Source organism: Myotis daubentonii, chromosome 3 (genome assembly GCF_963259705.1).
Source record: "Myotis daubentonii chromosome 3, mMyoDau2.1, whole genome shotgun sequence".
Taxonomy (NCBI): Eukaryota; Metazoa; Chordata; class Mammalia; order Chiroptera; family Vespertilionidae; genus Myotis; species Myotis daubentonii.
Window position 1 is genome coordinate 208,564,914 of NC_081842.1, and position 21,078 is coordinate 208,585,991.

The 21,078-nt window shown below is 47.8% G+C and overlaps 1 protein-coding gene across 9 annotated transcripts in view; it reads left to right on the plus strand.

The window, feature by feature from the left end:
- Positions 1–21,078, plus strand: part of TMCO4 (transmembrane and coiled-coil domains 4) — an 87,305-nt gene that overhangs the window by 53,737 nt on the left and 12,490 nt on the right. For 8 of the 9 annotated variants that reach the window (XM_059690987.1, XM_059690990.1, XM_059690985.1 and 5 more), the window contains one exon: positions 20,525–20,642. In XM_059690987.1, coding sequence (XP_059546970.1) covers positions 20,525–20,642 — 118 coding nt within the window. Of the gene's footprint in view, positions 1–14,743; positions 15,816–20,524; positions 20,643–21,078 lie in introns of those variants that run through there. The other variant, XM_059690991.1, reaches the window with a different exon arrangement.

Genomic DNA, 21,078 nt, shown 5'->3' on the forward strand with positions numbered 1-21,078 from the left:
AGTGAATGGGGTGTTTCCAAGAAGCTTGGCCAGGGATTATGCCAACTACCTTTCAGGGCATTGCTTCCTCTCGGGGATGCAGACGCCCTTGATGTTGGCCAGGGAGGTCGTGGGCACCCTGACGGAGCCCCACAGGCCGCAGTACCCGGGTGACCAGCATGTCCCCAGGTCTGGTCCTAGGCTTTTCAGAAACATGAGTTTATCCGTTTTGCAGCCAGAACTGATCAGAGCCCCATTATGCAAATTCACAAGCTGAATGCTGACTCTTTTAGGTCCACCCGTAATCGCCACTCGGCAGGCGGAGCAGATGTCCGTGCTCGCTGCCCACGTGCCTGGGGACACAGTACGTGCCAGTTTTGGTGGCGAGCACAGGGGTACAGAGGGAATGGTGTCCAGGGACATTTCTCTTCCTGATGACCATCCCAGAGTCCTGGACAGCCCCCTCTCCTGTGACCATGCTGTTCCCTTCCCTCCTGGCCTGCCCCTCCTTCAGAATTTTGCAGAAGCAAGTCCTGTGCATGAGACTTGGTCCATAATAACTGAAGAATCTGGACTGTCTGCAGAGAAGGAGCATTCCTGGGGGTTTCCAAACAGGGGAAGAAAACCCTCAAGTCTCACTAACTTACATGTTATTTAACCATCTCAGTTCCTGGCGTTCTGTAATGGAAACGGGTTGCTTTTCCCTGTATCTAGGATGTCCATGAGCATCAAGCCTGCTCAGCCGGTATTGTCAAAACTGTTATCTTGCCGGAACCGGTTTGGCTCAGTGGATAGAGCATCGGCCTGCGGACTGAAAGGTCCCAGGTTCGATTCCGGTCGAGGGCATGTACCTGGGTTGCGGGCACATCCCCAGTAGGAGATGTGCAGGAGGCAGCTGATCGATGTTTCTCTCTCATCGATGTTTCTGACTATCTCTCTCCCTTTCTCTCTGTAAAAAATCAATAAAATATATTTTTTAAAAAAAACTGTTATTTTTTAGAAAACTGCCAGGCCTGTTGTGCAGAAGAGAAGATAGAAACGCTCCTGCCTGGGGGTCAGTGCATAGGCCACACTTTGTGTTTTAAAGGCAGGGCCTCAGTTTTGGGGGCCCTGTCCCTGCCACCCCAGGACAGGATGTCCCTGTGTAAACTCTGACCTTTAAGTCTGTAGAATATTCTTCATTATTCTTGATTTCCTCTGTCTTTTGTTCACTCATTTATTCACACCTCCACTCATTCATTCATTCATTCATTCATTCATGCAAGGCCACATCTCCTTCCTCAAAGGATTGGCAGGACTTCTCAGGAAATACAGCCACGAAAGCAACAAGTTGTGGATACATATAACACATTACAACCAGAAAAAAAGACAATGGGACACATAAACCAGTTGAGGGGCTCAGATACAGGGGAGCAGGGCCTGGATCTGAATTCCAGCTCCACTACTTATAAGCTGAACAAACAGGCACATGCTTAGTCCCCCGGCCTCAGTCTCCCCACCTGTGAAATGGGTCTAGCAATATTTCTTCAGAGGATGATTAAAAGGATTAAGTGGGATCGTATATGTAAAGCACTTAGCAGAATGGCTGACTCAGTGTAGGGTAGGCACTTAGTAACCACTGTTTTTGTCCCTGTTAGGGTTCTTACGGTATTTTTCTCCTGTGATTACCCCATTGCTGTAATTGAGCTGAGCATTTAGCTAGTAGCTTCCTAGCAATGAAAGCAAAACGAAAGGTCCGTGAGGGCACACGGAGGTGCCAGCTGCACAAGGTAGCATTTCAACCTGACTTACTCTGCCGGAGAGTTGCACCCTCTTTTAGGAGCTGAGCGCTCAGGTTCAGGCTTACTCAGCCACCAGAGCCTCAGACATCTCTGCCTTTGGCTGGCCAGCAAGGTCAGGGCTGGGCGTGCAGACCTGGGACAGGGAGGGGAATGTCCTGGTGGGAATAATCTCTCCAAGAAGCTGCCTGGTTGTCAGGAGGCTTGTTGCAGGGGCTTAGAGATCGGGTCTCTTCAGCTTTGGGGAGCACTTTGGGAGACGATTAATTAGGCGGCCGGTCCCAAGTTGCATTTTCATTTGGGTGATGTTACATTTTGGAATTCAGCAGTTGCTAGAGATTGAGGCTTCGTTGGACTCGTTGAACCTGGATCACAGGCTCAGAGAGCAATGGGAAATGGGGTTAGTCCATCGGCCACATTCCCCTGCAGAAATTCATGGAGAATGGCTGTTCATCTCCAAAATAAGGAACTGTCGTTCCAACGGGGGGAAGAGGGGCGGAAGCTGATGTTTATTGAGAACCTACTATGTGCCGGAGAGGGGCAGACTCCGTCTTGATCTTCTTCCCAGGCACCTTGGAAGGTGTGGGCCTTGTTACACCTGGAAGCAGGTGTTGTATTTTCCATTTGTACGCGTGGGGAATCAGAAGCCCAGAGAGGTGAGGTGACTTGTCCAAGGGCCTTCATCCCAAGGGTCTAGACCAGCCGTGGGCAAACTACGGCCCGCGGCCCGGATCCAGCCCATTTGAAATGAATAAAACTAAAAAAAAAAAAGACCGTACCCTTTTTTTTTTTTTTTATTGCTTAAAGTATTACAAAGGGTATTACATATGTATCCATTTTATCCCCCCGCCCTAGACAGTCCCCTAGCCTCCCCTATCACCCAGTGTCTTATGTCCATTGGTTATGCTTATATGCATGCATACAAGTCCTTTAGTTGATCTCTTACCCCCCTACCTCCTGCCCCCCAACCCTCCCCGGCCTTCCCGCTGCAGCTCGACAATCTGTTTGAGGCAGCTCTGCCTCTGTATCTATTATTGTTCAAAAGTTTATAATGGTCTCTATTGTCCACGAATGAGTGAGATCATGTGGTATTTTTCCTTTATTGACTGGCTTATTTCACTTAGCATAATGCTCTCCAGTTCCATCCATGACGTTGCAAATGGTAAGAGTTCCTTCCTTTTTAGAGCAGCATAGTATTCCATCGTGTAGATGTACCACAGTTTTCTAATCCATTCATCTACTGATGGGCACTTAGGCTGTTTCCAGATCTTAGCTATGGTGAATTGTGCTGCTATGAACATAGGGGTGCATATATCCTTTCTGATTGGTGTTTCTGGTTTCTTGGGATATATTCCTAGAAGTGGGATCACAGGGTCAAATGGGAGTTCCATTTTCAGTTTTTTAAGGAAACTCCATACTGTCTTCCATAGTGGCTGCACCAGTCTGCATTCCCACCAGCAGTGCACAAGTGTTCCTTTTTCTCCACATCCTCTCCAGCACTTGTCGTTTGTTGATTTGTTGATGATAGCCAGTCTGACAGGTGTGAGATGGTACCTCATTGCTGTTTTGATTTGCATCTCTCGGATGATTAGTGACTTTGAGCATGTTTTCATATGTCTCTTGGCTTTCTGGATGTCCTCTTTTGAAAGGTGTCTATTTAGGTCCTTTGCCCATTTTTTGATTGGATTGTTTATCTTTCTTTTGTTAAGTTGTATGAGTTCCCTATAAATTTTGGAGATTAGGCCCTTATCAGATATGTCATTGGCAAATATGTTTTCCCACACAGTGGGTTTTCTCGTTGTTTTGTTGATGGTTTCTTTTGCTGTGCAGAAGCTTTTTATTTTGATGTAGTCCCATTTGTTCATTTTTTCTTTAGTTTCAAGTGCCCTAGGAGCTGTATCAGTGAAGAAATTGCTTCGGCATATGTCTGAGATTTTCTTGCCTTTGGATTCTTCTAGAATTTTTATGGTATCCTGTCGTACATTTAAGTCCTTTATCCATTTTGAGTTTATTTTTGTGTATGGTGTAAGTTGGTGGTCTAGTTTCATTTTCTTGCATATATCTGTCCAATTTTCCCAACACCATTTATTGAAGAGACTATCTTGGCTCCATTGTATGTTCTTGCCTCCTTTGTCAAATATTAATTGAGCATATTGGTTCGGGCCGATTTCTGGGCTCTCTATTCTATTCCATTGATCTATATGCCTATTCTTGTGCCAGTACCAGGCAGTTTTGAGAACAGTGGCTTTGTAATACAACTTGATATCTGGTATTGAGATCCCACCTACTTTGTTCTTTTTCAGGATTGCTGCAGCTATTCGGGGTCTTTTTTTATTCCAGATGAATTTTTGGAAAGTTCGTTCTAGATCTCTGAAGTATGCTGTTGGTACTTTAATGGGAAGTGCGTTGAATTTATAGATTGTTTTGGGTAGTATGGACATTTTGATGATGTTGATTCTACCAATCCATGAACACGGTATGTTCTTCCATCTGTTTATGTCTTCCTCTATGTCTTTTTTCAACGTCCTGTAGTTTTCTGAGTAGAGGTCTTTTACCTCTTTAGTTAAGTTTATTCCTAGGTAGCTTAGTTTTTTCGGTGCAATGGTAAACGGGATTGTTTTTATAATCTCTCTTTCTGAAAGTTCACTATTGGTGTATAGAAATGCCTCAGATTTCTTGGGGTTAATTTTGTATCCTGCTACATTGCCAAATTCATGTATTAAGTCTAGTAGCTTTTTGATGGAATCTCTAGGGTTTTGTATGTATAATATCATGTCGTCTGCAAATAAGGACAGTTTTACTTCCTCTTTTCCAATTTGGATGCCTTTTATTTCTTCTTCTTGCCGAATTGCAATGGCTAACACTTCCAGTACTATGTTGAACAGGAGTGGTGAGAGGGGGCATCCCTGTCTTGTTCCTGTTCTTAGGGGAAATGGTGTTAGTTTTTGTCCGTTGAGTATGATGTTGGCTGTGGGCCTGTCATATATGGCTTTTATTATGTTGAGGTATGATCCTTCTACTCCCACCTTGCTGAGAGTTTTTATCAAAAATGGGTGTTGAATTTTGTCAAATGCTTTTTCTGCATCAATTGATATGACCATGTGGTTTTTTTCTTTCAATTTGTTTATGTGATGTATCACGTTTATTGATTTGCGGATATTGTACCATCCTTGCATCCCTGGGATAAATCCTACTTGGTCATGGTGTATGATCTTTCTGATGTACTGCTGGATCCGATTTGCTAAGATTTTGTTGAGGATTTTGGCATCTATGTTCATGAGGGATATTGGCCTGTAATTCTCTTTCATTGTGTTGTCTTTACCTGGTTTTGGTATTAGGGTGATGCTGGCTTCATAGAATGAGCTTGGAAGTGTTCCTTCCTCTTGAATTTTTTGTAGTAGTCTGAGGAGGATAGGTTTTAGTTCTTCCTTGAATGTTTGGTAAAACTCCCCTGTGAAGCCGTCTGGTCCTGGGCTTTTGTTTGATGGAAGCTTTTTGATGACTGCTTCAATTTCTTCCATAGTTATTGGCCTGTTGAGATTTTTAGATTCTTCGTGATTGAGTTTTGGAATGCTGTATTTTTCTAGGAATTTGTCCATTTCCTCCAGGTTGTCTAGTTTGTTGGAGTAAAGCTGTCCATAGTATTTTTTAACAATCATTTGTATTTCTGTGGGGTCTGTTGTTATTTCGCCTCTATCGTTTCTGATTTTATTTATTTGGGTCCTCTCTCTCTGCTTCTTGGTGAGTCTGGCTAGAGGTTTATCAATCTTGTTTATCCTTTCAAAGAACCAGCTCTTGGTTTCATTGATTTTCTGTATTGTTTTTTTGGTCTCTATGTCATTTATTTCTGCTCTAATCTTTATTATCTCCTTCCTTCTGCTCACTCTGGGGTTTTCTTGTTGCTCTCTAATTCTTTGAGTTGTAGAGTTAGATGATTTACTACCATTTTTTCTTGTTTTTTGAGATAGGCCTGTAGAGCTATAAACTTCCCTCTCAGGACTGCTTTCAATGTGTCCCATAGGTTTTGGATTGTTGTGTTTTCATTGTCATTAGTTTCCAGGATGTTTTTAATTTCTTCTTTGATCTCATTGGTAACCCAATCAATATTTAATAGCATGCTATTCAGCTTCCAGGTGTTTGAGTATTTTGGGTTGTTTTTATTGTAGTTTATTTCTAATATTATGCCATCGTGGTCTGCGAAGACGCTTTTTATGATTTCAATCTTCTTGAATTTGGGGATACTTTGCTTGTGACCCAATATGTGGTCTATTTTTGAATATGTCCCATGAGCACCTGAGAAGAACGTATATTCTCTGGCTTTGGGGTGAAGTGTTCTGAAGATGTCTATTAAGTCCATCTGATCTAGTGAGTCATTTAGGATAGCTGTATCTTTGCTGATTGTTTGTCTATAGGACTTATCCAGTGCTGTCAATGGTGTATTAAAGTCCCCTACTATGATTGTATTGTTGTCGATCTCTCCTTTGATATTTTCCAGGAGTTTTTTTATGAATTTGGGTGCTCCTACATTGGGTGCATATATGTTTACCAGGGTTATATCTTCTTGTTGTATTGATCCCTTTAGTATTATGAAGTGGCCTTCCTTATCTCTTGTTAAGGCCTTCACTTTGAGGTCTATTTTGTCCGATATAAGTATTGCTACCCCAGCTTTCTTTTCCTTTCCATTTGCCTGAAAGATATTTTTCCATCCTTTCACTTTCAGTCTGTGTGAGTCCCTTCTTATGAGGTGGGTTTCTTGTAGACAGCAGATGTATGGGTCATGTTTTTTTATCCATTCAGCCACTCGATGTCTTTTGGTTGGAGCATTTAGTCCGTTTACGTTTAAAGTTATTATTGAAAGGTACTTGCTTGTAGCCATTTCTTTTTGTGTGTGTGTGTGTGGCTGTTTTCTTTCTGAGCTTTTTATTTCTTCTTTTTATACCAGTCCCTTTAGCATTCCTTGCATTGCTGGCTTGGTGGTGACAAACTCCCTTAGTCTTTTTTTGTCTGTGAAGCTTCTTATTTCCCCTTCAAGTTTGAATGATAGCCTTGCTGGATAGAGTATTCTTGGATTCAGTCCTTTGCTTTGCATCACTTTGTAAATTTCAGTCCATTCTTTTCTGGCCTGATGTGTTTCTGTTGAGAAGTCATTTGACAATCTAATGGGAGATCCCTTGTATGTAACTTTCCGTCTCTCTCTTGCAGCCTGTAAGATTCTCTCTTTGTCCTGAACATTTGCCATGGTGATTATGATGTGTCTTGGTGTGGGTCTTTTCGGGTTCACCTTGTTTGGGACTCTCTGGGCTTGTGTGACTTTTTTCTTCCCCACCTCAGGAAAGTTTTCTGATATTATTTCTTCGAGTAGGTTTTCTAATCCTTGTTCATCTTTCTGTTGTTCTGGTACTCCTATTATTCGTATGTTGTTTCGTTTCATGTTGTCCCAAAGCTCCCTTAGGCTCTCCTCCTGTCTTTTAATTTTTTTCTCCAATTGCAGTACATTTTGGGTGTGTTTTGCTTCCTTGTCTTCTAATTCACTTATTCGGTCCTCCGCTTCTCCTAGTCTACTGTTGATACTTTCAATGGAGTTTTTCATTGCAGCTATATCACTCTTCATTTCTTCTTGGGTCTTACTTAGGTTGTTGATTTTTTCATCTGTTTCTTCTAGCTTCTTCCATATGTTATCGATTTTTTCATCTGTTTCTTCTAGCTTCTTCCATATGTTATCGATTTTTTCATCTGTTTCTTCTTGCTTCTTGCAGAGGTTGTCGATTTTTTCCTCCATCCGGTTTATGCACTCTAGGATCCTTATTCTGAATTCTTTATCTGTCATGTTGCATGCCTCTGTATTACTTAGCTGCTTTTCTGGAGAGTCCCCCTTCTCTTTCCTTTGGGGGTTTCTTTGTCTACCCATGTTTGATCTCACTGACATATCTAGACGTTGAGTCGTTCAGTGGTTGCTCCCTTGGTGGCAGTGACTCCTTGGTCTGTGGTTGCTCTTCGGGCGGTTGCGGTAGCAGCTGCTCTTCAGTTGGCAGCAGCTCCTCTGGTGGGTGCTGTTCACAGCTGTGGTGGCTCTTCCGGCTGGTGGGGCGAGGTTTCACGTACAGCTGCTGTTCCTCAGCAGAGGATGAGGTGCTCAGGAGGTTGCTGTTGCTTGGATCTGCTGCGTTGATTTAAAGGCACAAAATACAACACAACAAGGCACCACGTACCAGGCACTATACACAAATATATTCACGATATTAATAACCCCAATTAAAGGTGACCACCTGAATTAAGAGAATTAGGGGATAAGGAAGAAGGAAGAGAAAAAGATAAAAGAGAAAAAGGAAAAGAAAAGTAGGGACCAAAAAAAGGGAGTGCAAAAATGAAATTGGGAAAAAGGAAGGGGGAAAATAAAAGCGAGAAAAGAAAAGAAAAAAAAAAAAAAAGAGCGAAAAGAGAGAATGAAGTGGAAGAGGGAAGAGACTTTTTATATGAGGAGAATACTCCTATAGAACAGCCATTAATCCCAACAAATTCCAGCAACAGCTCCCTGGATATGAATGCAAACTAGAAACAACCAATAATATAACGATGAAAATAGAATGGTGAACACTAATCCCAAAATAAAATAAAGAAAAAATAAAATGGCACTTTAAAAAATGGTAAAATGGTAGCAGTAATAATACTGGTTAAAAATAAGAAGGTAGTAATTAAAAGGGTAAAATCAGGTGATGGAAAAAGAAGAAAAGGAAGAAAAAAAAAAAAGAAAAAAAAAAGAAGAAAAAAAAAAAAGAACAGAAAAAAAAAAAGAATGAAAAAAAAAATTGGTTTCTTAGTTAAAAAGTGAAAAAAGAAAAAAAATTGCAGTAGTGAAGGTCCTTCGTTTCTTCTATTCTTCAGTGTGGCTCGCCTTAGACCTTCCAGGTATTCAGGAGAGTGTTGAGTTTCCCTGCGATATACTGTTCCTCTGTGTTGTAAACCACAGTCCTTATTTTAAAGCATGCCGCATTTATTTCCCAGACTGCCTTATTTTGTGTTTAGCAAAGAGTCAGTTTGTGGGTCAGCCTCTGGGTGGCAGTGTTCTGGGGTTGGCCTCTGAGGCTATAGGGCCTCTCTGTCCAGTGGAAGTTCACTGCCCAGAGCTGACTGCGTAATAGTTAGTTACCGGCGCTATGTTGTTGCTGGGATTGAAAATCCCCCTATAGGCCAGAGCCTGTTAACTCCCAGGGACTGATCAGGTTATCTTAATCCTTGATCTCGTACAGGGTGGAATCTGGGTGTGGCTGTGCTCCTTGCCTGGGGGCTGGGGGGAGGAGACTCCCTCTCAGGAGCGGGTGGCTGCCCCAGTCCCGGGCTCTGGGGTGTCTCAGCACTCAATTCGCTGCCACCTCTCCCGGCTCCCCCTCTTTCCCCAGTCTCTCCCCAGATTCCACTCCCCAGCACACTCTCCCTCTCTTCAGCACAGGTGAGTGTCTGTATCCGAAATGTCCCATGAACAGGATTCAGTGAAAACAAACAAACAAATGCCGGCCGCGGAAACGGGGAAGGCTTGGTTTCTGTAAGCTTCTTCTCTTACCGGGACTGCATGGTCAGGTCAGCTCTTCAGGCTGCCCCCTTTAGGCTCAGTCCTCCGTGATCACAGAACCCAGCTCTCAATTTCCCTGGCAGCGCCAGGAATCCCGCGGTTCTCCTTTCCCCCCGTCAGGGGCTGTGCCTGTCCCAAGGGACGCGGCTGTCTGCCACGCGGTCTCCCTCCGACTCTCTGGGCTCAGAGGTCTGGCAAACTTTCCTGCCCAAATCCCTGGTTTTTTTTTTACCTTACCAGGGGAGTTCTGCTCTTCCCGGCTGTAAACCCTCTCACCAGCTGAGCAATTTCGCCAATTCGGTGTGAGTGTTACTAGCTTCAGCTGCTCGTTCCATTTGCTCCGGGACACGACCTGGGACACGTCTGCCTATATCACCGCCATCTTCGATCTAAGACCGTACCCTTTTATGTAATGATGTTTACTTTGAATTTATATTAATTCACACAAACACTCCATCCATGCTTTTGTTCCGGCCCTCCGGTCCAGTTTAAGAACCCATTGTGGCCCTCGAGTCAAAAAGTTTGCCCACCCCTGGCCCTAGACACTAAGCCTTTCCTCCAGGCAGGGGAGGCTTTAGGGGGTGGGTGGGGGGAGGTGGTAGGCCTTGAAGAACTAGTCTTGAGAGGCTGTGAGGAAGGCAGGAGTCCTTAGAGGCCAGGCTTGGTGAGACCAAAGACCCAGAGGCAGGAAGGTAAATGGTCTGGGAAGGCAAGCCACCTGAGCCAAGGTTTCTGCTAGGAAGTTGGGAGAAGGAAGGTTGGGGAGATGAACAGGGTTCTCTGAATATAGGGGCTTGTTCAGTCAGACAAAAAGCAGAGACGGATGCAGGCTCTGACTTGAGTCTTCAGTTTTAACTTTCACTCGCTATATTTATTTATCCACTAGAGGCCCAGTGCATGAAATTTGTGCACGGGGGGTGGATGGGGTCCCTCAGCCCGGCCTGCACCCTCTCCAATCCGGGACCCCTCGGGGGATGTTTGACTGCCGGCAGTCGGACATATCTCTCGCAATCTGGGACCTCTGGCTCCTAACTGCTCACCTGCCTGCCTGCCTGATCGCCCCTAACTGCCTCTGCCTGACAGCCCCTAACCACCTCTGCCTGCTGGCCTGATCGCCCCTAACTGCTCCCCTGCTGGCCTGATTGCCCCGAACTGCTCCCCTGCCTGCCTGATCACCCCTAACTGCCTCTGCCTGCTGGCCTGATCACCCCTAACTGCCCTCCCCTGCTGGCCTGGTCGCCCCTAACCACCAGGGTCTCTACCCTGCCCCGGGGAGACCCTTTCATGTTATAGCTGAGTGGTTACCCCACTTGCCCTGGCTACACAGCTAGTTAAAGGCAGGGACAGCCAGGTTCAGTCCCAGTCTCATGGCTCATCTCAGAGGCCCCAGGGAGCCGTGGGCGATCTGGGGTGTGGTCAGCCCACCCCTTGGCAGGGCACTCCAGCCCTCTCTAACTGGAGTGGCATTCCAGGAAGCTCCCATACCTGGCCATAGAGACACCTGGAGTTTTTGTGGTTGCCACAGCGCCACCTTGTGGTGACTTTCAGGGGGCACACACTACACAGAAGAAGGGGCTCTTTTAGGCCCAGCACTCGGTGGGTTTGGGACATGTGCTGGCTGGGACGGGTCTACTGATGGCCTTCCATCCCGGGCTTGTGCAAAACAGCAGCTGCTCCTGCTTCCCGAGAACTGTCTGTGCCACCCACTTATATCCTCTGGCTCACACTTAGGAGGCACCAGAAGTACAAAGAGGGGAAAGAACTGATGTTTATCAGGTACCTGCTGTGCCAGGTGTTTCTAGGAATCATCCCATGGAGCCTTCCCAGCAGCCCTGGAAGGCTTCCCTCTCTCACAGGGATGCCTGGGCCATTTCCCAGAGGAGGATGTGGACAGGTGCACTGTGGCCCAGCTCCCAGGCAGGCAGCATCGGGCTGGCATCGGACCGCTGCTCGGTGTTATCAGAGCAAAAGCGCTGCCCAGCTAAGCGTGGCTGGGCTTTCGGGCAGCAGCTGCCCAACATGTGCTGTTATTTGAGTGACCTTTTCCTTTTCCTCGATGAGAATCAGGAGGGAATGATCTGACCAAAGATTTCTTACAAGAAAGGACAACAAAATAAAAGTTGAGTCTTTTTAGTGACAAGTCACCGTGTTTTAAAATGACCAAAACACTAAAAAACAGTCACATGGCTCATTTTTTCTTTTTAAAGGTGGACAGGAACTCAGATGAGGTTGTTTTTGAGAATTTTACAACGTCCCAGCCATCACCGGGAGGCCCCTGTCGGGTGGCAGACTCAGGTGGAGAAATCAATGACAGAGAGGAGGAAAAATCAGTGACCAAGTGCATGGTGCTAGGGCCAGTTTCCCTACTGGACACCTGGTCTCAGGACCAGTGAGGTCCGCGGAGACACACCCACGCTCACAGGGACATCCTGGGACGCAGGCTGCTGCCCGGCTCCGCAGTCAGGACTCCGCAGTGTGTGGCAGGGCTGCTCATGCCAGGAGGCGGTGGGTTTATCGTACAGGCTTACTACTCCCAGCAGCGTTATCCGCGCTCTGCACCCCGACGGTTCCTACCAGCAATCACTGCCGGGCTGTCTGTTTCAGAATCGGAATGAACAGTTGCAAAGCTTGGGAGGGGGTAGGAGGAAGCCACCACAGGGAAATCTTATTTTTGTACCTAGACCCATTCAGGTTAAGTAAATTGCCAGTTGAAATAGGACCACCTTTTCAAGTGGCTGCGCTGTCAGAAAGCAAACCTGGCACTGTGATCCGGGGAACATCAGAAGGTGACTGGACTCAGACTGGCTGCCCTCAGACCGGTGCTGTGGGCACCAGGACTCTGCAGCCATTCACAGGATGGCAGAAACCACTGGGTTTACAGCCAGGTTTCCCCAGCACAGCCTCCCTCATACAGCCTCACGGTGTCTATTACCATAGGTGTTCCTGGTTAATATTTTTATATCAGTTTGTCATCTTGACTTACATAAGTTTATTTTATAAGGAAACATTATCTCAAAAGGAAATTCAGTATTACTTGTCATGAATGAAAAGAATCTATAATAATAAATGCTAAGGAGACCAGATAGCCGAACGACCTTCCAGATGTCATTCCAGACGAAGCCGTGGCAGTGGGGGCCAAGGCAGAGGCAGTTAGGGGCGATCAGGCAGGCAGGCAGAGTGGTTAGAGACGATCAGGCAGGCAGGCAGAGTGGTTAGAGGCAATCAGGCAGGCAGGTAAAGTGGTTAGGGGCAATCAGGCAGGCAGGTAGAGTGGTTAGGGGCGATCAGGCAGGCAGGCAGAGTGGTTAGGGGCAATCAGGCAGGCAGGCAGAGTGGTTAGAGGCTATCAGGCAGGCAGGTGAGCGGTTAGGAGCCAGCAGTCCCGGATTGCGAGAGGGATGTCCTACTGCCAGTTTAGGCCCAATCCCACAGGGATCCCTGCAGAATCGGGCCTAAACCGGCAGTCGGACATCCCCCAAGGGGTCCCGGATTGCAAGAGGGTACAGGCCAGGCTGAGGGACTCTCCCCCACCCCACCCCCATGCACTGGGCCTCTAGTTATGCAATAAAAATAAAACAATGCTATTGAGATCTAGCGTAATGCTGTCATCTGCCAAAAGCTCTGAGCCTGAGACCTGAACCTTTTATTTAAAAAGGGAATTTAACAGCCTGACTGCCGTGGCTCAATGGTTGAGTATAGACCTACAAACCAGGAAGTCACAGTTCAATTCCCGGTCAGGGTACATGCCTGGGTTATGGGCTCGATCCCCAGTGTGGATGTGCAGGAGGCAGCCAATCAGTGATTCTCTCTCATCATTGATGTTTCTATCTCTCTTTCCTTCCCCTCTAAAATCAATAAAAATGTATTTTAAAAAATAAATAAAAGGGAGGTTAACAAATAATGGAGCTAAACCAAAAGCTTCTGCAGTGGCAATAACAGACTAATTTGCCTGAAAAGTCTTCCATTACAAATACTCCAGAAGTGCTAGGTAAGCTCTAACAAATATCCCTTTAAATGCTTGGCTGAGCTCCCCAAAAGTAAGGAAATTACCAGAGGTGAGAAACAAGGAGGGAACAGAAGCCAGAGCAGTAAGCGTGTCCCCCGGGGCGGGAATGTCTCCTTGGGAATTTAGAGACCCAGGGCCAGGCCTCACTGGATTAGGGTTCAAATTAATACTACCTGCATGGTCCAGGAATCCCAAGTCAAAAAGAGGATACCAGCTTACTCTGGAGAAAACAGGTCATCCATCCAGGCTACCCAGGTTCCCATCTGCGAATACGTGAGCAGCTTTAAAGATGAGCTCAGAATCCAGACTTACTTTAAAACACACAAGGGAGCCCTGGCTGGTTTGGCTCAGTGGATAGAGTGTTGACCTGCAGACTGAAGGGTCCCGGGTTCGATTCTGGTCAAGGGCACATGCCTGGGTCACAGGCTCAATCCGCACTAGGGGGCATGCAGGAGGCGGCCGATCCATGATTCTCTCTTATAGATGATGTTTCTCTCTCCCTCCCTCTCTCTTCCTCTCTGAAATCGATAAAAATGTATATTTTTTAAAAATAACACACACACACACAAGGGAAAAACTACCATGCAGAGAGTCTCAGAAACAACAAACATCTCGATTAGACCCTCAAGCCTCCATAGAACAGTCTGAAGGGGTCCCCTCAAAAGAAGTGTTTACAATTATTAAAGACATAAATTAAAGCATTGAAAATAAGTGGAAAGAACAAAGCACTAAAAAAAGAACAGGAAATTTTGAATGCATAAATAAGCAGAACAACAAATTAATGTTTCTCCGTTTTCTCCCTCCCTTTCTCTAAAATCAGTCAAAAAAAATAATTATGTATAAAGCACTTAACCTATCCTGAAGCAAGCTATAATGATGATGATGATAAAGAAGGAGGATTAAGAAATAGAATTCCAGCCCTGGCCAGGTGGCTCAGTTAGTTGGAGCATCGTCCCGTACACCAAAAAGGTTGCAGGTTCAATCCCCAGTCAGGGCATTTACCTAGGTTGCAGGTTTGATCCCCTGTTGGCTCTCGTACAGGAGGCAACCAGTCTGTGTTTCACTCTCGTGCTCGCTCTCACTCTCCCCCTTCCTCTCTCTCTAACATCAGTAAACATATCCTCAGATTTAAAAATGAAACGAAATAGATAAAGAGAATTCCAGCCCTGGCTGGGTAGCTCAGTTGGTTGATGCGTCGTCCCAATGCACCAAGGTTGTGGGTTCGGTCTCCGGTCAGGGCACAGGCAGGAGGCAGCCAGTGAGTGCATGAATGAGTGGAGCGGCAAATCGATGTTTCCCTCCTCCCCCCTTTAAGAGCAATAGATGGAAATTGGGGGTGGGGTGGGGGGGGAACAACGTAAAAAAAAAAGAATTCCGGAACTTTGCTTTTGTTTTTGTTTTGTTTTATAAAAGCCTTTACAGCAAGAACTCTGTCCAGTTTCCTCCCTAGCCCCTATGGATTTAGGCCAGCATTACTGCCCATGGCATTTGAAAGATAAAACCAAGGCAGAGCTTTCCGATCCGCCATCGGCGGTGGAGTCGTCGCCAAGACCCAGATTTTCGTGAAAACCCTCACGGGGAAGACCATCACTCTCGAGGTTGAACCCTCAGATGCGACAGAAAATGTAGAAGCCAGGATCCAGGCTAAGAAGGAATTCCTCCTGATCGGCAAAGACTGATCTTTTCTGGCAAGCAATTGGATGACGGGCGTACAGTACTTTGACCACAACACCCAAAAGGAGTCCACTCCTCATCTTGCTTTGAGACCTCGGGGTGGTGCTAAGAAAAGGAAGACGTCCTACACCACTCCCGAGAAGAACAAGCAGAAGAGAAAGGTCACGCTGGCTCCTGGAATACTATGAAGTGGATGAGAACAGGAGTGCCATCAGAGGAATGAGGTGCCAGAGTTTCTGTGGCCAGCCACCTTGACAGACGTGGTGGCAAATGTTGTCTAACCTATTGCTTCAACAGACCAGAAGACAAGTCATTGTATTTGGGTTAGTAAAAGACATGGACTAACAGACAAACAAAAAAACAAGGCAAAGGGTTTGTCAGCGAGCTCACACAGGTACGTTTCCACATGCTGACCTGAGTCCCTCAGCTCCCACTGGGCTGCGAACTGTGCTGAGCGTCACTGGTGCCAGCTGACATGCGGACAGGCTGTCACCCGGGCAGCGGCTCTTTCATCCTCCTGACGGCCGACACCACATTTGACGTGACTCAGTTCCCTCCGTGGCATCCATCCACCAGTTCTCAGTCTGTTTTGTCCTCAGACACATCCAGCTTTTGGCCCCCGAGTGGGAGCGAGGAGGGCTCAGGCGTGCAGATTAATTTCCCGGGTGCCAGGATGCTGGTACCAGCCTTACCACTTTGCATGGCCCCAATCAAAGAGACAGGGACCACAAGGAGCAGATGAAGGCTTACTCGTCCCCTAAAGAATTCATCCCACATCCTAAGAATACATCCAAATGATGTTCTTTAAGCAATTCTTCCCAGTGTGGGAGGCGAGGGGGAGACGGGCAGTGTCCTTGTTGCCTTAGCTCTGTCTCCCTTCCCCCTGTCTCTCCCCCTCTCCCTCTGGCGGTTTCTCTCTATGTGCTTATCATGCGGGGGGGGGTGGGGGGGGGGCGCGGTGTTGGAATGGATCTTGTTTGTGCTGGATGCAATTCATATTCCCTTCAAGGTCTGTTTCCTGGACCGGCCGTCAGGAGATAATTTCCTCCTCCATTTGCGGCTTATCGCTCCCTGCACACACGACCCCCTGCCAGGAGGGAGAAAATCCGCTCTCTCGCGTCTCAAACTTGAGATCCTTTGGTCTTCGCAGCCCAGGAGAATCTCATGATTGACAACGTGACAGGCATGTGGGAGTGGGTGGGGGGCCTTCCCAGCCGAGAGGAGGCTGTTTGGAAACACCGGGGCGGGCCTGCCTCGCTTTACAAGAGCCTGCGGAATGGAAAAGACAGAGCGCCAAAGGCAAGCCAGGAGCGCTTATCCCAGTGGCGGATCGGCCTTCCCTGTACAGAAGGGTTCTCCTTGGGCTCTCAGATAGAGCCGGCCCTGTTTGGTATATTTTAAGAATATTTTGTTTTGCCCGGCTGGCGTGGCTTCGTGGTTGAGTGTCCACCTATGAACCAGGAGATCACGGTTTGATTCCCGGTTGGGTTGTAGGCTCGATCCCCAGTATGGGGTGTGCAGGAGGCAGCCAATCAATGATTCTCTCTCATCATTGATGTTTCTATCTCCTCTCTCTCTCTCTCTCCTTTCCTCTCTGAAATCAATAAAAAAATATATTTTTTAAAAAATATTTAGTTGTATAATAACTCAATTTATATACAATTTTTAAGGCCAAGGTTATAGAGTAGATGGAAGTTTGCTATTGCAAAGACAGTGTTTGTTCTCAGGTCTTAAGTTTTTTGAAAAGCTAAGGCAATCTCCAGGCTGAGAAGGGCCATGTGGTAGAAGGGTTCCAGTGTGAGCCGCTGAAAGCATGGGGCACTTTGACAAGATAGAAATTGGTTTATCCAAATTCTCACGGGTAAAAAAAAAAAAAAAATCTCACGGGTAAAAGTAAGCTATAGGACTCTCTTTAATGCCTTCAAAAGTCACAAGGTGGATGGTAGCAACTGGAATAAATGTGAACACGTTTCAGCAAACATTCATTGTCCCTGCAGCAAAACGGCGGTGAAGTCTCACAGTAGCTCTTATGAAATGTTAAATCTGGTGTCTTCTGTTGGTCTTGAAAAGCGGAGGCGTCTGCATGAATTCTCGTCATGGGAGGGATGGTCTGTGCCCATGGAAGGGGCCTGCTTCATACTAAAGGTGGTACCTGAGCAAGGAGCTTCTGCCTTTTACCTGGACGGCTGAAATCTGCTTTTATGAGGTTTTGGACCAAGCAATGAATTTTGACATTTTTTCACTTCCATCACCTACTACAGCGGCCAGCATCTATTTCCTAGCCTGAGTTTTCCCTCCCGGACCATCCTGTTAGATAATGGTGACAGCTCTGACCTCCCCACAGAACTCCACCCTGTGTCTAAAGTGATTCTCGCCGACCTCCCTTAGCTAACACCTGTGTGTTCCTGAGAGCCCGTCACATGGCTTCTCCTACATTTGTAACATCACGGAGAGCAGGTTTGCAGTGTCTCTAAAACATAAGAAGAGCACGTCTGAGTGTGTCAACAGTCTGAGGATAAAAGAGGAAAAGGTCTGGTAAGACCATTGCCAGCCAGCTTCAGAGATGAGTAAAGGTGTTTCCAGCTCACCGCCCGCCCTGACTTGATTCGGCTGTGCCCTGGACTGTCTAATGAGGTTTAACTCCTTGTCTCAGTTCAAGGTCACGGGCAACTTCAGGATGCTAGCTAGCTGCTGCCCTGGGTAACTGTCTGGAATCCTGCTTTGCCACTTCTGGCCACAAGGGGTCCCAGCTCTCCCAAGTGTCAACACCCAGGGATGGAAAGAGGTCCCGGCTCTTTGGTGAGATTCTGTGGGCAGAGCAGGTGGCTTGAGTGGGCGGCCCCCAGAGAGAGCTGCTGAGCTCAGTCTTTGGCCCTGGGTCAATAACCGCTTGGCGCTGTGGGAGCCATGATAACGCGCATGCAATCGCTGTGCTTCGTGTTATTACTGCAAACAGCAGAAAGCTTGGTCCCGGGGAGCAGGCAGCTCTCTGTGCAGCCTGGGTTCTGGTCCCAGCTTTGTTCCCACTACCTGTGTGGCCTTGGGCATGTCCCCCAGCCCCTCTGGGACTCAGTCTCCTCATCTGCCCAGGGAAAGGGCTGGAATAAAATCTCATCCTCTACAGCTTTGCTGCAACGTAAGCACCTGAAATAGCCCTGACATCAAGGGCTGTCTGAGTCAGCCTTCTGTTCAGCACAAACCGCCAGCTTACTTACTGAAGTCTTACATCCTTCTGCCAGATAATCACCTCCTGGAAGCAAAAAGAGTGAAATCAGCATTCTGTGCCCCGGAATTTTTCAACGTCAGAGCCAGAGGAGCACTCAGAGAACTTGGTACTGCAGGGGTTCTCAAACTTCTCTCAGCCTGGAACCCTTTACTCAAACTCTGACATGGAAGCCCAAACAGAACACAATTAGCTGGACTCTGGTTAGAAACTGGAGCCCAGAGAGAGGAGGCCAGCTGTCCGAGGTCACTCAGCAACAGAGCGGCAAAGCTGGGTGGAGCTGCCCCCTCCTGGGCCCATTCCCCAGCAGTGACACTGAGCCCGCAGAGACGTGTGGGAGCTCAGAATCATAAGAAAGGGCCACGTGTGGGGAACTGGGAATTGAACCAGGGCTTTGCAGTCGCAGAGTACATGTACTGGCTTTCCTGAGGGGGTGGCAGTTCATTCATTCAGTCGGTCATTAATGCAAATTTGAATGAAGCACCAGGTATACGCCAGGTACTGTGCTAAGCCCATGAGGCTGTGGATAAGGCAGCTCAAGCACTCGCCCTCATTGGACCTGGAGGTTAGAGGCGGAGACAGGCATGAACAAGTGATAAATGACAAGAAGAAAAATGCAGCGGAGTAAAGTGATGGAGAGTGACAGAATGGGGGGTGCGTGGGTACCTCTCATTGGTCAAGAGCGGTGCTTCTCTGAGTGTGGTAATTGCAGCTACCTGCGAACTCTTGGTTTCCAGGCTGCAGCAAGATAGAAGAAAGGCTCCTTCCCTGTTTCCACAGGAGCAGCCCTGGGCCATGAACGGCACTTAGAACCACCCTGGCCTAACTTATCTCTGAGCCATTAGGTCAGTGCTGTGTGTTGGTGTGTTAGGGTTTCAAATCCACAGGTCTGTAACTTAAGTGAAGCTGTTTTGGTCTAAGGAGTTATTTGTCTGCACTGGGGAGGCCATGTCAGGATGACGTGGTCAGAATCGTTGTGCTACTCCGTGTTGATTGATAGCAACGTATGGAAGAGCGGCTGTGGCGTCGTGGAAACTTGAAATACCAAGCGTCTGCCAGGGCTTACCGACAGTGTTTGGTGCAGCCGAGGCCACTCCCGCTGAGCTAAGGAGCTCTCTGAAGGTATTGGGACACTCGGTCCAGCCGTGAGCCGGGCTGCTCTGTGCCCGCGGTGGTGAGTACCAAGCGGGAGATGACCTGGCCCGCCAACAGGGCACCTTCGTTCCCTGAGCATCTGCTCTTGCGCCAGGGACTTCGAATGAGCGCTGGCAGCCGGGTCAGCTCCTGCTTGGCTAAGCCGATTCCTCCAAGAACCAGCCAGTAGAAAGTCACACCTCAGTGAGATTTGGGCTTCAATTCTTTCCTCTCCCCTTTGCCTGGAACATCGTGCCGTCAATCTATCATTGCTTTGGAGAATGTTCTTTCTTTATTGGCTTAAGAGACATGACCCCGTATGCTATTGGCTTGTGAAATACTATTATAAATTATAACCCCCTCAGTGAACCTGTGTTAAATAAGTTATTGGCAAAGACCATTTCGGTCTCTGAGCATAATTTTGCCACGACCAAAGCAGTCAGTGCCGCTGATGAGTCTACTCCCTGCCCCGGGGCCCATCCACCCACGGACTCATCCGCCCGTCTCCTCTTCATTCCCACCTTCCCGCCATGCTGCACTGGCTCCAAGGCCCTGTCACCAAGGGAGGTTGTGTCTCCCCCCTGGCAGATGTGAGGATGGCGGGCCGGTCACTTCCTTCTAAAGGAAGACGTCCCATCCGAGTCCCTGGCCAGTGGTGAGCTTCGTGAATGGTGGGAACAGACCTGGTTCCCACCTCAGGCTTTGTCACTTACTTGCCATGTGATCTTGAAACTGTCTTTGGTTTTCCTTAATTCTGAAATGGGAGCAACGGTGCTTTGCCGGAATAGCTCAGACACAAGGAGCTTGAGCCAGGGCCTGGAGCTCAGGAAGTGGGAGCTCCCATTACTGTGTGCGCATGTGCTTGTGTGTGTATGCATGAATGTGTGTTTGCATGTGTGCGTGAGCATATGAGTGCATGTGTTTTCACATGTGTATGCCTGAGTGTGCGTGCACATGTGTGTGTGCTTGCGTGTATATGCATGAATGTGTGTTTACACGTGTGCATGAGCATATGAGTGCGTGTGTTTGCACACGTGTGTGCCTGAGTGTGCGTGAGCACGTGTGTGTGTGTGTGTGGCACCCATCGCCTGCACCACTGTTGGAGGGTCCCTCCCAGGACCCACTGGGCCAGGGGCACTGACGGCCTCCCTGTCTCTCGCCAGATTGCCAGGGGATCATCGAGGATGTTGTCCTGCTGGGTGCGCCCGTGGAAGGAGAAGCCAAGCACTGGGAGCCTTTCCGGAAGGTGGTGTCCGGCAGGATCATCAACGGCTACAGCAGGTCAGCCAAAGCCCAGGCCAGCGGGAGTGCCCACACGTACTCAGCAGCTAGTGTGCCCGAGGCTGGCCTGCTAGTGTTCTGAATGGAAGCCTCCGTCCCGTAGGATGGAGAGCCTGGACATAGTCTCTCTGTGTCAGGCCTGAGACCGGGCTGTCACCATGACCAGGGGAGAGGGGGACATGGTGAGTGGGACAGAGCTTGAGAAACAAAGGTTTGGCCTCATCGGAGGCCTCCAGTGCCCACCATGAGCTCGTATGCACGTCATCTGGCAATGCAGGGCGGGGGCGGGGGCAGGCTGAGGTCTCTGAGCATGGCTTTGGGCGGGGCCGGGTGATGGAACAGGAAGCTGGCAGTGATAGGGGAGCCAGTACCTAGGCCGTGCACCAGACCTCCGGCAAGGGTGGGGGCCTGCCATGACTGACAGCTGTGGGCTGGA